Here is a 14,257-nt window from a genome sequence, read left to right on the forward strand (position 1 = left end):
CATCGTCTCGATTGTTCATTGTCTGCGAGTTTTCTCAGCTGCGTGTTCACTGGTTCTCGAGGCTCTGACGCGCTGTTTTGGGAGATGGATGGACGTGGGATTTGATTTTCTACTTGTAACTTGGATCTATCGCGCACGTGTAGCTTTTGGGGTGGTGTTTGCACGGGTTATCTACTTTTTCATTGATGAGAGTCTATGTACGCACGAACGTCACACGTGTTTGCACTAGTTTGTGGCGTGAATTAATAGGTACATAAATCTTCAATGATCAAAATTGTCGTTTGATTAATCTATAACCATACCTCGTGTTGGCATACGACACATGCACGTGACGCAGCTTTCACCGCTGGTGCATACGCTCTTATATCGGTTTTGCATTCCTGACTATTTATCTCCATATCGGCGCCGAGTATACAGTAGCACAATGATACAGCTTGCGAAAGCGACGCATATATGACATTATTTTTGTATCAAACTTATTTTGACGTATAAAGTATAGCTCACTACTTGAAAATAGAAGAATCAAACAGCGACTTTCGACAAACACACTATGTAGAAAATTTATTTATTCTAAACTCAGTTAAATACGAACAGTCTGCGTGATTTCGGAGTATTACATTACATAATAGTAAAGATTCGTTAAGATAATAAATTACACCTTTAAATATAGTTACATTTTAATAAAAAAAAAAAGTAGAAGAAAAAGTCTGGCAAGGTCAATGATCATCTGCGGTCGATTTCAATATAAGGGTTGTACAGCGTCATAATCTCATCGATGTTCACGACTCGTTACACAATAATAGTAATAAGTAATATAAGGATAAGAGTAAAATTAATAGTCGGCTCGTTCGCAAGCGCCAAGTCAACGCATCGTATCTGCGCCTGGCACATATCACGTCGTCGTGATCTCCTCGTATGATATCGTAAATTCGAATCGAACGTTTCGTTCGCTTCCCATGTCACTGCCCCCTCTCAGTTGTTTTTGCCTTTGTAGTAGTCCTCGCTGTAACAAAACGTGAAAAAAGAGGCCGAGTGTAAGTAAGTGAAAACATATCGTAACGTGAAATCGAGCGTTCGGCCGAGATATCTGGAGCAGAGGCGGTTTTAGAGTGCTAGGAAAGGCGCCACTATTAACGTTTCTCCTGTACATACAGTCGGGCGAAAATCATTAGCCGTCTATGCACACAGCCCGCAGAGTTTAATGAGCGTTTAATGACTTCATCGTGTCCGACTGTACCGCGGGCGCACAGCCGTTCGGTTAATTGAAAGTTTTGTTCGGTCTTTGCATGCGCGCGGTCGCGACTGAATGTGGCTTTTCGCTCGAGAGTGGGTAATTCGTCGAGGTATAATGAATGTGTCGCGCGGTTATAGGAGCTGTTTTTTTTCCTCTATAGTGGGTGTCGAACGAATGTAGTTTGAAAAATCGGTTTTGCTCGATCGATCGATCGGATGAGATGAAAGGAGATAAATCGGCTTTTTTTCTAAGAAAAGAAAGGCCGTGTATAGTATATTTTAATTCGTGTATTATGAGGAAGAGAAAAGAAAGTCGAGGGTTATAGCAAAGGATGATTATGCGGAGAGATTATTATAATAAATTGGATTTCCTCGCGATCAAAACGAGTGTTTAATGACTCGACGCCGGCAGTTTTGTAATAGATAAATGAAGCTTATAACATTGTAATAGCCCGCGGAGTCGTGCATAACGAGGAAAAGAATAGCTGCAGTAAATTTGTTGATATTGCAGTGCGGATTATGACATTACGTAAACTTCTGCGATCAAGCATAAATGAATTCAAAAATTTCATCGGCGCAGCAGCAACGCGTTCGTGACTCAGAGAGAACATCCTTCGCCTCCCCCTTTCGAAAAACCAGTCCCATCCATCCTTCTGACACACGTTCGAATCGTTTGTTTTTTTAAAAGTATAATTACCATCCAGGCACGAGGTCGGCTTCGGTACACCTGAACGAGTCCTCGTTGTAGACCAGGCCCTCCTCGCACTGTCCCTTCTGCGGCACCATACCGTTCCGGCAGATGTAGAACTTGGCGCAGTCGTCGGGGTGAGGGTAGGTCGGATGTGGAAGGACGCGACCCTGAGGGCCGATCACGTCACCAATGGGACAGCTGAATCCGTCGTCGAGGGTCTCCCGGTTCGTGTCCGAGCACGTCCTCGTCGCGTCGGCCGCCCACACGCACGAGGACTTTTTCTCCTCGTAGACCAGGCCGGGAGGGCAGGGCATCACCTGCGATTAATTAAAAAATTTCGATTAATATTAATATTCATATTGCGTTTAATTTTTCATTCCGTTTTCGAAGCGTACCGAAGCGACGCCGTCGATGCAGTTGACGAACTTGTCGCAATTCAGGGGGTCCTCGTGCTTGAAGTAGCCGTTGGCACGTGGACAGTCCTTGGTCGGCTGCGGCTCCTCTGAAAGAGCCAGAAGCAGAAATTGAAAGTGAAACACGCGATTCTCGACTGCATGATAATCTATTTCGGGAATGAGAAACGCGAGAAAAAAGAGAGACGACTGCAAGGATAAAGGATCGAGGAGCAAGAGATTTTTCAAGAAGAGCCTTGAGGAGACCGGTTTCGCGTGATCGCGGACTTTTCTGCAGTCTGAGACGCGGTATACATTATCGAGAATCGGGGAAAGTTGCGGGCGACGTTCGATGCGTGGAATATGGAATCAGCCGAAGTTCGCATATTGTGAATTTTCTCCCGTTTCGAAACGGCGATCGAGTAGCGGAAAACCGGGTGAAAATGAGCGATTAATTAGCCGTACCGATTGCGAGCCAGAGCTGCGAAATTTTCCGGGAATTAACAACGAGCATCGCGGATTCGAAAGCTGTTTGTTTATTCGCGCGCCTACGCTGTTGTTAATATTTATCGAGAAAGTAATACAACCCATAGACGCGGGCAGCTTTCTCCTATAAATTAGAAATTGATACGAGCCCGCCAAGTGTGTATGCTAAGACATACGGACGTACGCGAACATAAACGCGATATTTCACAAGTTTCATCCCGGCCGCGAGGGCAATTTCCGAAAAATTGCACATCAACGCGCGAGACGCTCCCGGTAATTGAAGCGCGAGCGAGTGACGCAACGAGAATCATTGAAAAACCGGTAGGTTATACCCGCGGTGAGAAGCTGTGTACTTGCCAAGATTCATACACGTCCCCGCGTAATACCTGATGTAACCCACGAGGAAGCGTCTGGGTATAATCTCGAAAAATAGACTTACGCAGAAGAGTCCTGTCGCCGCACTCGACGTTGGCGGGAATATCGCAGAACTCCTTCTTGGGGTTGTCGTCCCTGAAGACGAGGCCGTCCTTGCAGAGCCTCTCCTCGGCCTGTCCGTCGATGCAGGCGTAGTACAGGTCGCACTGCTCCGGGTCGGGGAAGAAACCCTTGGGCTCGGGACAGCGGAAGGACGAAGCCGCTTGCTGCTGTGCCTGTACGGCGCTACCGATCAGCGCCAGCGCGACAAAAAGCCCCGTAACGAAGCGCCTCATTGTCTCCGCGTGTATAGGATGTATAGAAGCAGGAATCGACGTTGTTATAGACAGGAGGAAGCGGCAGAAGAAGGTGCTGAGAGAAAGAGAGACCTCGGAGTCACTTCGTCCTCGTCACTGGACTGGTTTCGCTCGACTGCGTTTGCCGCGAGCAGCAGTTCTTGCTCCCCGCTGCATTTCACAAAGCTAAAGGCCCTCCCCCCCTCTTTCGCCGAATTCACCTATCGACTTCGCTCGACGACGCCAAGTTTCTGTATTATATTCCTTGAGCCACATCGGCGCTTACGTTTGAAGGTAAGTGTGGATTGTAACCGATGATGATATGGGTGTTGTCCTTTTTCGGGGGTATTGGTGAGGGTTTTCCGGAGTTGGTCGTCAGGAGGGAGAACGAGACTCGCGTGAATCGTTGGCTTTATTAGGTGCGCCGCGGTTATTCTAACGGAAGACGGTATGCATGCGAGACGATTTTGTGATCGCGATGGTATACGAAAAGGGTACGTATTAAGCCGTAATAATTTTGTTTGCATTTACGTATATTCGATAATACTCGAGATATGCGCGCGTACGCGAGTCGAACTGGATCACCGATTCAGGTTTAAATATAGCTAGCCTGTATGCGAGTATAGAACAGGTTTTATTCGCACAATTATGTAACAGCTCAAAATTCGATACGACGCGTGCGATTCGAACTATTCCGGACATTTTTCCCCCGCGCGCCTGTTCGAGCTTTCTTAGTTTCACGTGTCTCGCTTTTTCCCTCTCGCACGAATTTATGACGAAATTTCCGTAAACATTACGAGATGTAAACTTTCTCGCCAACGACAATACCGATTGACAAGCCATTAATACAAGCTATATGTGTCGATAGCGCTCTTATCAGTCGTCTCGCAATAGGATACACCCATAAATTATGTCACAATGAAAAGTAGAGTGTCTAGATAGACTGACGAAAAGCTGTTCTGTTATTATCTGTATAGGAATGCTTGAAATTCCGCGTTTTTTCGCTTAGTCGTAAAAAATGCCAGCTTTTGTTGTCAATGACCAGGTAGGTATCCCACTGGATTTTAACAGCCACTCCTGTGCATAGTCAAGCTTTCGCGATCGACGGAATTCTATGCAAATGCAGCTATTGTTGAACGGGCAACGTTATAGGGACCTGTATAAAAAGGTCGTTTGTCAAAACTTTCTTTCAAGCTGCTCTCGATCGATATAATTAATACTCTCGGAATGGATAAATCAACTTTTCCCGATAAATTATAACCAGGAGAACACGAATTCCCCACGTAGCTTGCAACAATCAGATAAGCTCGTAGCTCACGAGCAAAGCTTAATGTGGCACTCTCGCTCGGGATGAACTTTTCCCTCTAGAATTCGTTTCGCTAGATAAAATCGAATCGGAAATCTCTCGAGCAGAATCAATAGTAAACGGCCATTCGTACAGGCGCATGATCGTCGTCATTAAACCTCGGCATCGTCTCACCCACGCAGTCGGACGTCGGTATTGCACACGTACACAGCCAAGGTCCGTTATTGACCGAGAGAGACGACTAGAGGAAAGCGGAACCGATTTCCGATAAGGCACTTTTAGCCACGGCGCTGCAGGAGATCGATCGATCGAAAGTCTACGGATCATACGCGCGTTCTTATAATAGTACACACGCACACAATGCTCTGTTGAATATTCGAATGCAAGAAAGGGAGAAAAAAAGAAAACTCGTTTTATCATCTCGTGAGAGAAAGTCCGACATTCGGCATGAACGACTGCTGGCCCAAGGCCTCTCTCGTCGTAAAATGCGCGTGTATCCTTGGCACTATGCCCGCAGAGACGACGAAAGCGAGTAGGAAGTGTCTTCGCTGGATTACGTGTTTCGTTTCTCGTTTTGGAATATTTTACGAGATTTTAATTAATTACCGATGCTCGGATGCACCATTTTTATTGTATTATTTTGATTTTTGCGAATGAAAGACAGAGTGGAGAGCTTGGTCGATTTTTAAGTATTTATTAATTACAAAAAAACACACATTTACACATCTACAGGATCGACGATAAAACGAAGGTAAAATGAGACGGAGATATATTTATAAGTATACGGTGTCCCGATGCGGGACAAATCGATGTCGCGTCAATGATTTATGGCTTCTTGTCGTCATCTTTGTACCAGTCCTCGCTGAAAGCACAGAAACAAATGTTTCAATTCCTCATTCGAAATAAATCCTTAAAAAAAAAGCCAAAGATAAAAATACACACCATCCGGGTACGTTCTCGGGTGCGTCGCACCTCTGCTGGACCTCGTTGTAGACGGTGCCGTCGCTGCAGCCCTGTTCCCGGGGTGTGACGCCGTTCAGGCACACGTAGAACTTCTGGCAGTCCTCGGGATGGGCGAATTTCGGGTGATCGACGGCCAGTCCACGGCTGTCAACGCCGGCGTCCTTCGGGCACTCGAAACCGTCCGAGAGGGTCTTGCCCACTACTCCGCAGCCCTGTGTGCACGAGCAATCGTTAACGCGTTAGTCGTTTTTCCACGCCTCAATTTCACGCCCACGTCACCCGGAAGGAGACGGGAAACTCTTTCCGCGGGAGAACAAAAGAATCGATGCTTTTCGAGAATGACATGTCACTCGACTATACCCTCCATTGTCCATTGTTATGAGTGGCGGTTTAGCAAAGCTCGCTAATGAACTCTTTGTAAGAGAAAACTCTACGTTTGCATACCTTGCGTCCCGCGCTGTCGGGCCAGACGCAGGTGCCGCTGTACTCGTCGAAGTGCAGCCCGGTGGTGCAGGTGATCTCGATGGCCTCGCCGTCGATGCAGTTGTAGAAGATGTTGCAGACCGCCGGGTCGGGATGGGCGAAGAAGCCGTTCTTGCGCGGGCACTTCTTCGTGGGCTGGGGCGGCTCTGCGATTTTTTAAATTTATCCTGTTATCGGGGTTATCGGGGTACAACAGCGAATGCCTATACATCGTGGTATTATGTGCTTACGGAGCTCGAGCCTGTCGCCGCAGTCGACGTTGAAGACGTGGTCGCACTTGTTGATCTTACGGTTGAGCGGGTCGAAGACCAGACCGTCGGGGCAGTACTTCTCGATGGGGAGGCCGTCGATGCACTCGTAGAACTTGTCGCATTGCTTCGGGTCCTCGTACTGGCCGTCCTCTTTGGGACAGCTGTAAGCGGCGTCTGCAATAACGTAACAATGTGTTTCATATAGCTAACTATAATGAAACGAAGTCGTCTGTTTACACCCGCGCCTTCTTCGATTACACGACGCTTGCGTAATCTATCAGCGAAACTCGCAGGCATGAATTTTTCATACGCGTCCCGCCTCGGCTTTCGATTTTGCGGGCTCGAAATTATTTTACGTAACCCCGACGTATACGCGCTGCGCGAGTGTGTGGCGGGGCCGCGTCGAGAGAAAGAGAAGCAGTTCTCTGACATTTACGCTTTAGAAAGTACGCCCGAGTTTGCGAGCGAGCGCAATAACGTCAATTTCTGCAATGCTCGTGTGTGTGTGTGTGTGTGTGTGTGTGTATGAGCGGGTTGAGAGTTACGCGCCTATGATAGAACACAGCACCGGCACTATTGGAATATGTATAGATTCGAATTTCGCCGTAAAAATTCAAGTCTACCGCTTTCGGCCTTGACTTCGCCCGATCGTTTCACGACGTTTGATATAAGCACGAATATATAGTTTCTAGACGGGACAAGAAAGGCTCGCGGGGAAATTTCACTATCCATTAATTAGTGCGCTCGTATGTGTATGCAGCTGAAAATGGAACTCCTAACGGTCTCTCGCCGCGGCCCGCGAGTCGTGTACGCGCGTTAGTCTAATGATGCGAGTTTACACGCGTACAGGCGCATTGCGCAAAGGCTCTCTCGCTCTACGCGCGCGTAAGTACATAGAAATTGGAAGAAAAAGGTCGTTGACTCGCAGTCGCGTTCTCCACACACACACACACACGCACAGACCGGCGAAATTTCCTTTCTCCGAGTCGAGATCTATGCGCGTACGCAACGTGCTCTACGTACACACTTATATAGCAGTCATGCGGTTTACCGATCCGATATCGCGCTTTCGAGAGCGCGTTTTTCCCCGGAGACTTATGTGCGTTATACACTATGGGCTGTGGCGTTTGAATTTGCGGTGAGATCGAAAGTTGTTTTGCGTGTACGTGAGCGCGGACGCGTTTTTTGGAAAAATGGATTTTTTACAAATAAAGTTTTTAGGAGAAAAGCCTGGGTATACTTACGGCTAGCCGCTATCACAGCCAGGAGGCAGACGCAGGAGACGAACACTTTGGCCATGTTGCGTGTTTTTCTGTATACAGAGATCGGCGTTAGAAACGAGAGGGAAACTGTGTACTTCATATATAAAACTATAAGCTATGAGCAATAACTTACGGGTAAATCCTCCTTTATAGAGCTAGCGCAGTAGTTCAGTCTTCGAAAAATCGTGGCTGTCCCTCGTGCCGCTGAAAAGTCGTCTCCACGCGCTCAAGACTGCAGCCGAGAACAGTTCTCCACGGGGTATACTTTGTCATCCCCCACCTGTCGGGCCCCGCCGCGCATTTCCCCACTTTCGCCTGCCGCTTGGGCCTTAGGAGAGACACGCGCCTCCAATCCTGTCGCTCGTTCGCCTCCGCCGAACCTCCGAAAGTGTGCTCGGCCAGTAGGAGTATCGCATAGTAATCTACATATAGCTATATGTTAGAGGCGCATTTTTTCTCATTTGATATCCTACGCATGTGTGTGTGTGTGTGTGGGATGAATTTTGGTCGCGGTTTGTATGCATGCCGGGAGCTTTGCTCTCCGAAGCAACTGTTCCTTTGCGCTTTTTTCGGCTCATTTGGGATGCAAAGTGAACCTTTTTTTGGTCACTGGATCGATGCACAGCTGCACCGTTGGCGCAGACAATTTGCGGTTTGATTCGAGTATTTCTGCTATTTGCCTATTTTCATAATTGGCGGGTTAATATTTTATCCTGCACGTTTTGCAATAGGCTTGTTTGGAAAAAATAAAGATCTACCGGGTGTATAATTAATTTATTCGAATTTGAGAATCAATCTCTCGGCATAAATCATCGGATTTGCGTACAATATAACAATTTACGTAATACAGCGACGATGAGGAGGAATCTCCGCAAAATATGAAATCGCCAGGATCGAAGAAGCTATTTTTAAAAAAAATGTCGAAAGCATTGCTTATCCGTATCGAACTTTTACTCGGATTTTCTAATTTTCGATCTCTCGCCGTAGGGCCAAAGCAGCCGAGGAGATTTTTGGTGGACTTTCACTGATGTATCCCCTTTCTCCGTGTATCTTCCCCTCTCTTTCTCTTCTCTTTGACCTTTCTTCGAGTCCGGACTTTCTCACTCTCTTTTTCGACGATCCGTGACAGACTTACGGCCGAAACGTTCATTAGCATTTCTTTTCTTTTTTTCAAGCTCTACTTAGAATCGGAATCGAGTTTTAAGCCTCGATCTAAAAGAGTGTATGTGTGATCAAGAAATGAGCGTAAATCGTGCACTTCGTTGTTGTTTGTCGTTCTCGCGAGCAAGAACATCTTTATTATATTATCGTACAAAAAAAGAGAATTCTTATAACAATTTAATATCGTAGTAGCGTATAAAAACATATAGAAACTTCAGTCTTTGCGCCTCCAAATATTGTATCATCCTCTATCGGGAACATCATCGCGTCGAAGCGCGTACAAAAGCAGTTGTTTATTTTTCACATTAAGTTGCATAATTTATTGCGATTGAAAAGGAGGTCGTGTCGTTGCTTCCTAGAGTTCACAATCTATTCCGCGGCGGGTTCGGCTCCGCGCTTGGGTCCCTTCCTTCTGGAGGATCCGCTGGTTTTGGCCTTGGGCGGGTTCTCCAGGGCGTCGAGCTCGGCGTCTGTCAGCACACCCTTGTACCATTCCTTGCTGAAAGTCGAGGGTAATTCGATTACAGGGCATTGCTAAACTTCGATTCTCCAGCGAAAACGGAAACTCACCACTCGGGGACCTTACGGGCCCAGTCGCACTTGCCGGTGCTCTCGTCAAAGGCTTGTCCGAGCTTGCAGCCGCTCCTCCTGGGCGTCTCTCCGTTGATGCAGACGTAGAAGAACTGGCAGTCCTCGGAGTCGGGGTAGCGGGGATGGGTTGCAGCGACGGACTCGTCGACCTTGGGACAGGTGAAGTTGAAGAGCTCCCGGGAACCGCAGCCGGTCTTGTGGGCCTCGTCGGGCCAGGTGCAGATGCCGGTCTTCTCGGAGAAGACCAGGCCGTCGGGGCACTTGATCATGTTGAATTTACCCTCGACGCAGTAGTAGAAGGTGTTGCAGTTGGTCGGGTCCTCGTGCGCAAAGTAGCCGTGCATGCGCGGGCAGTGGGCCGTGGGTATCGGCGTCTCTGCGCGTATCACATTCATTGTTAAATAATTCAATTTAAACATCACACATACGACAGCGAAGAAAGCACTCACGGAGCTTGGGCCGCTTGCTGCAGTCAATGCCGAAGGGTAGGTCGCACTTTTCGTGCTGGGGGCTGAAGTCGTTGAAGACCAGGCCGTCGGGGCAGAGCTTCTCGGTGAGCTTGCCGTCCCGGCAGTCGTAGTACTTGTCGCACTGCTCGGCGTCGGGGAAGTAGCCGTTGGGCTCGGGACACTGGTCCGAGAACTCGCCGGCCTCCTCCTCGTCGTACTCGTCCTCAGATGTCACTCGGGCCGGGTGTCGGTTCAGCAGGGGCTGGTTGTTCTTGCGTCGGTTGATCTCAGCGGCTTCCTGCTTGCGCGTCAGCAGCGGCGACGTGACCGAAGGTGCTGCTATGCGAGGAACGAGATACGATTAGTATTTTTTTATAAGATTGATCGTCACTGGATTGAGTTATCATCTTCCGAACGGAAGAGTCCCGGGTGGGTGGCCTTTCTGCCAGGGCAGTTGGGTGAACCCTGAGATTTCGGTAGCCTCGGTATACCCCCCACGAGAGGAAGGGGGAAGGATCAGTAATGATCAAAACTAGTATACCCAGGCTCTTGTAAGCTAGTCGGGCTCTAACTAGCTGCTTGGGACTCTAGCCCTGGGAACGCTCCGGCGTAATGTATGGTTGGCCAATGCCAAAAACGAGTGGGACGTTTAAAACGTGGTAGCTTGCTTAGTACACTCCGGTGGAAACGTTTGTGAACTTTCTACTGGGGAGGATAAAATCAGTACCACGGGGTCGGGGAGCCGCAGGATAGTTAATCCTGTCCCGACAGGGTAAAGGACTCGTGCTGGCGGTGGTTAGCCCCCATGCTGAGCAGAAAGTTTATCTTTCGATGTGTGAGTTGCAGTGTACAACTCGGGTATTGACCTGCAGAGTCATGAGGGATTGGATGGGATCCCGCCGCCCATCCGAGCGGCCGGTTGACTTCCCACTCAATGTCACCAGGCATCGGTAGGTCATCGAATGTTAACGTGCATTCATTGATCGCGTTGGCCGAGCGTATGCCCATGGGGGGCCGTGCGGGGAAGCTCAAGGCATAGCCCACACGTTAAACAACTAGATTAAATGGATTGAGTTATCAACTAACCGGTTTCCTCCTCGACGGCAGCGTCGTCCTCCGGAGCGGCGGGTGTGGGTGCGACTCGGGCTGGTTGTTTCCTGTAGAAGGGCTGCGAGTTCTTGCGCCGGTTGTTCTCGGCGGCCTCTTCCTTGCGCGTCGCCAGCGCCGTCGCGACGCCTGCGTACAGAGAGAAGGAATCGTATTGAGTATAACAGTAAAGGTTTCTCAATGCGCCGCATACAGTTTTTTTCCTGCCCGGAGAAACGTCGTATCTATGCATTTATTTAGGCACTCCTAACTGTTCTTCGAAATTCAGAGCCGCTACACTTTCGTAAATCGTTATAACAACGCATCACCGCCAATAATACCAAGCGTGTAAAGTCCGCGTCAATGCGGCATCCGATCTAATCTCCGCGCGAAACCTCTCCCGGATTAATCATTATCACCGTCTCTCTGCATACACAGCAACAATAAAAGCCTGTACGCGTCGAAACTCGAGATTACACAGCCTTATCGTTATGTATATGCACTGGCCGAACGATCACCTTGAAATCGATACACATCCCATCGGATCCTTAAAGCCGAGTATAATTTCGCGCCGTCTCGCGAAAAAAAAACCCCAATTATAATTATAACAATAATGATCCGAGTCTGGGTCAATGTCATCGAGGGCAAAAGCTATCCGGCTCCCTTATCGCAGCTCTTCCGTCCATCAGCTGCTGCGCAGACGACGACCTCGAGGCTCGTCCCTGAAACGTCGGTCGACCTCGCGAAAAAGAGAGAAAGCACACTTTGCGCGTCGGATTCCCTTTCGTTCGCCTTGTCGCCGTGTGTTATACCTCGTTTTCCTTATTTTCGCCGATTCGAGAGAGGAGGAGGACGTGTTTTTGCTTTTTAGTTTCTGGTTCTCTTCTTTTTTTCATCTTCGCGCGTGCGTGTGTCACAAGGAGAGAGCGGGTTTTTTGAACTTGACAAGGACGTACTTTAAATGATCGTATAGTAATATATTCGTTTGCAAATTTACTTTTACAACAATCCCCGTATAATAGACGCGTGTCGTCGTGTTGCGTAACGTGGAATCCCGCGCGATTTGAATAACAACGATCGCGACAATATTTTTTTCCAATCACGAAAAAAAAAAACGAAAGCGCCGCACACAAAGACTTTCGCCGATTGTCGGTATAGCTCTGAGAGTCTCAAGCTTTCCCCAATCGCAGAGGACACCAAGTACAGCTAATCCTTATATACATTCTCGTGAAAATTCAAGTGCACAGAGCTGCAGCTTATACAGGATAGATCGTTTTCCTTTTTTAGCCAACTATGCTGCACGCGCGTCTCATTTGGAATGCGGCGGCAGAGCACCACCGCGACGCATACGTATATAGAATGTAAAGTTCAAGGTGGCAGTCGTCTCGGATATACTAGAAAGACGTTGGATTTTTCATCGGGATTTCGTAAAAAATGAAGAATTATATTAGAAAGTCCCCGCGGAGGATGACGATTTTTTAATGCAACGTACAGCCGATATTCGAGATATTTATGTAAGGATTTGTCAACGCCAGGATTTTACGGAGATACTCGGTGAAACGGAGAATTAATCAAGTTCGTATGAATTATGCAATTCGACCGAAAAAAAGCCATAACGAGCGATGAGTTTCGATAAAAAAGAAAGATCCCGTGCGCGCTGGTAAGGCAGCGCTCTACTCGGCGGCTCTCCCTGCCGAGAAAGTTAAAAGCGAACGAACTTTGTATAATATAATGCAAGCACTCACCGAGCAGAAGTAGACAGCAGAGCAGCACCTGGGTCCTCATGTTGCCGGCCTAAAAGAGCTCGATAGGGCCCAGAGTGAGAAGGAGATCGGTCAAAAATCGATGTGGCCGCACAGCTCTGCTTATGTGTGTTTGTGTGTGTGTGCGGGAGTCCCCGGGCTGCTGTGAATGAATGTGTCGATCACTAGAGACTACTACTGAACGGGACCCCTCGTGGGCCTTATATGCGTCCCCACCTTGAGGCCCCGCGAGCGCGCCTGCTGCTGGCCCGCGAGTGTTGTAACCGCGAAGCCGCAGCGCCGAGCGCGGTGCTGTGTGTGTGTGTGTGTGTGTTATATAGATATATACTCTTCAGCCTCATTGCACTCCGAGGATCGTTTCTGTATGCGCGCGCGGACGTGCATTGTCCGGAGGCTTATAGTCTGTGTAAGCTTAGCCTGTTGTAATTATACCGTTAGATTTGCTTCGTGAATTTTTAACAGGGCCGGCCGACGAGCGCGGCGTTTAGAAATTATGTATAGTGGGATTGATCGTTTATTCAATTCTTATAAACTCGACGAGTGTAATTGGTTTTGTTAACTTTGGTGGTTCGAGTGTTGATGCAACGGGTACAATTGTATAATTATAAGATCTTTTGATCGGATGGATAATTCAATCCGAAGTAGGCTGATCTCGAATGATTGATTTTGCATGAACAATTCGATCAAACAGAATATTGATATCGGATATACTCGGTTTATTCTAATGCGATGACGAGTGATTTTGATCGATCAAGTTTGGATCACCGTAGAAAAATCGTTATTTTAATTTTAATTCTATAATAAGCACTTATGTAAACAGACTTGTTAGCAATTTGTTACCCAATATTCACTCGTTATCTCATTACAACAAACATTGATGTCATTTTTTGTTTATCTTGTAGATTCTTATTCGCGGGAAACCAATGCATAATATGCATCGCAGAAGCATGTGCACCGAATCGCTAATTGTAAATAACAAATGCACACATGCGAGAAACGTATAGCAGAGATTTACACCGACCTTGACTTGACTTCTCGTTACAGTTATATACCTAGAACGCTGAACGTGATCGAAATTCGGGATACTACTATACTCTTGAAAACGAAGAATTCCTTGGTTATTTTTTCACAAATATTAACAAGAATCTTAATTTTGCGCGTGCGTATCCCACTTAATCGATCAGTGACTCCCGAAAAGCCAGTGTGTGCGTTCCTATTTATAGGAATTAGCACAAGGTGGTCGGGCGAGTTTGGTATTGTTATCGTCTTTTTAAACCAGACTTTCGGGGCGGGAATGCGAAAACGCATAGCTCGCGTGAGTCAAAGTCTTCTGACGGTATTCGCTAAAATAATAAAAGGAGAAAGCTCTCCAACCGCACAATACACGCATAAGTATCGAAAAGTATTTTCTGCCTCGACTAAAGTTGTTA

At 47.6% G+C, this 14,257-nt stretch overlaps 3 protein-coding genes across 4 annotated transcripts; all 3 read right to left on the minus strand.

The window, feature by feature from the left end:
- Nucleotides 1–539: 539 nt before the first annotated feature.
- Nucleotides 540–3,652, minus strand: Cpap3-a2 (cuticular protein analogous to peritrophins 3-A2). The gene is given in 4 exon segments (NM_001172380.1): nucleotides 540–1,003; nucleotides 1,931–2,241; nucleotides 2,320–2,426; nucleotides 3,242–3,652. Coding segments are annotated over 4 exon segments (720 nt in total). The 5' UTR covers nucleotides 3,513–3,652; the 3' UTR covers nucleotides 540–972.
- A 1,840-nt stretch (nucleotides 3,653–5,492) lies between these two features.
- Nucleotides 5,493–8,030, minus strand: Cpap3-a1 (cuticular protein analogous to peritrophins 3-A1). Its single transcript, NM_001172384.1, has 6 exons — nucleotides 7,911–8,030; nucleotides 7,760–7,827; nucleotides 6,495–6,689; nucleotides 6,226–6,410; nucleotides 5,761–5,993; nucleotides 5,493–5,680 (listed from the first exon to the last, which is right to left on the minus strand). Exons 2-6 carry the CDS (start codon nucleotides 7,812–7,814, stop codon nucleotides 5,644–5,646), a joined length of 705 nt encoding a protein of 234 aa, NP_001165855.1. The 5' UTR covers nucleotides 7,815–7,827; nucleotides 7,911–8,030; the 3' UTR covers nucleotides 5,493–5,643.
- Nucleotides 8,031–9,035: 1,005 nt separating this feature from the next.
- Cpap3-b (cuticular protein analogous to peritrophins 3-B) lies at nucleotides 9,036–13,082 on the minus strand. Of its 2 annotated transcripts, none has more exons than XM_031931627.2 (5): nucleotides 12,810–13,082; nucleotides 11,065–11,214; nucleotides 9,979–10,314; nucleotides 9,509–9,905; nucleotides 9,036–9,437 (listed from the first exon to the last, which is right to left on the minus strand). In XM_031931627.2, exons 1-5 carry the CDS (start codon nucleotides 12,847–12,849, stop codon nucleotides 9,308–9,310), a joined length of 1,053 nt encoding a protein of 350 aa, XP_031787487.1. In that variant the 5' UTR covers nucleotides 12,850–13,082; the 3' UTR covers nucleotides 9,036–9,307. The 2 variants fall into 2 exon arrangements, with proteins under 2 accessions (XP_031787487.1, NP_001136346.1); NM_001142874.1 differs by having other exon boundaries at nucleotides 9,039–9,437; nucleotides 9,979–10,317; nucleotides 12,810–12,982.
- Nucleotides 13,083–14,257: the final 1,175 nt, after the last annotated feature.

This window comes from Nasonia vitripennis, chromosome 5, assembly GCF_009193385.2.
Source record: "Nasonia vitripennis strain AsymCx chromosome 5, Nvit_psr_1.1, whole genome shotgun sequence".
Classification (NCBI taxonomy): domain Eukaryota; kingdom Metazoa; phylum Arthropoda; class Insecta; order Hymenoptera; family Pteromalidae; genus Nasonia; species Nasonia vitripennis.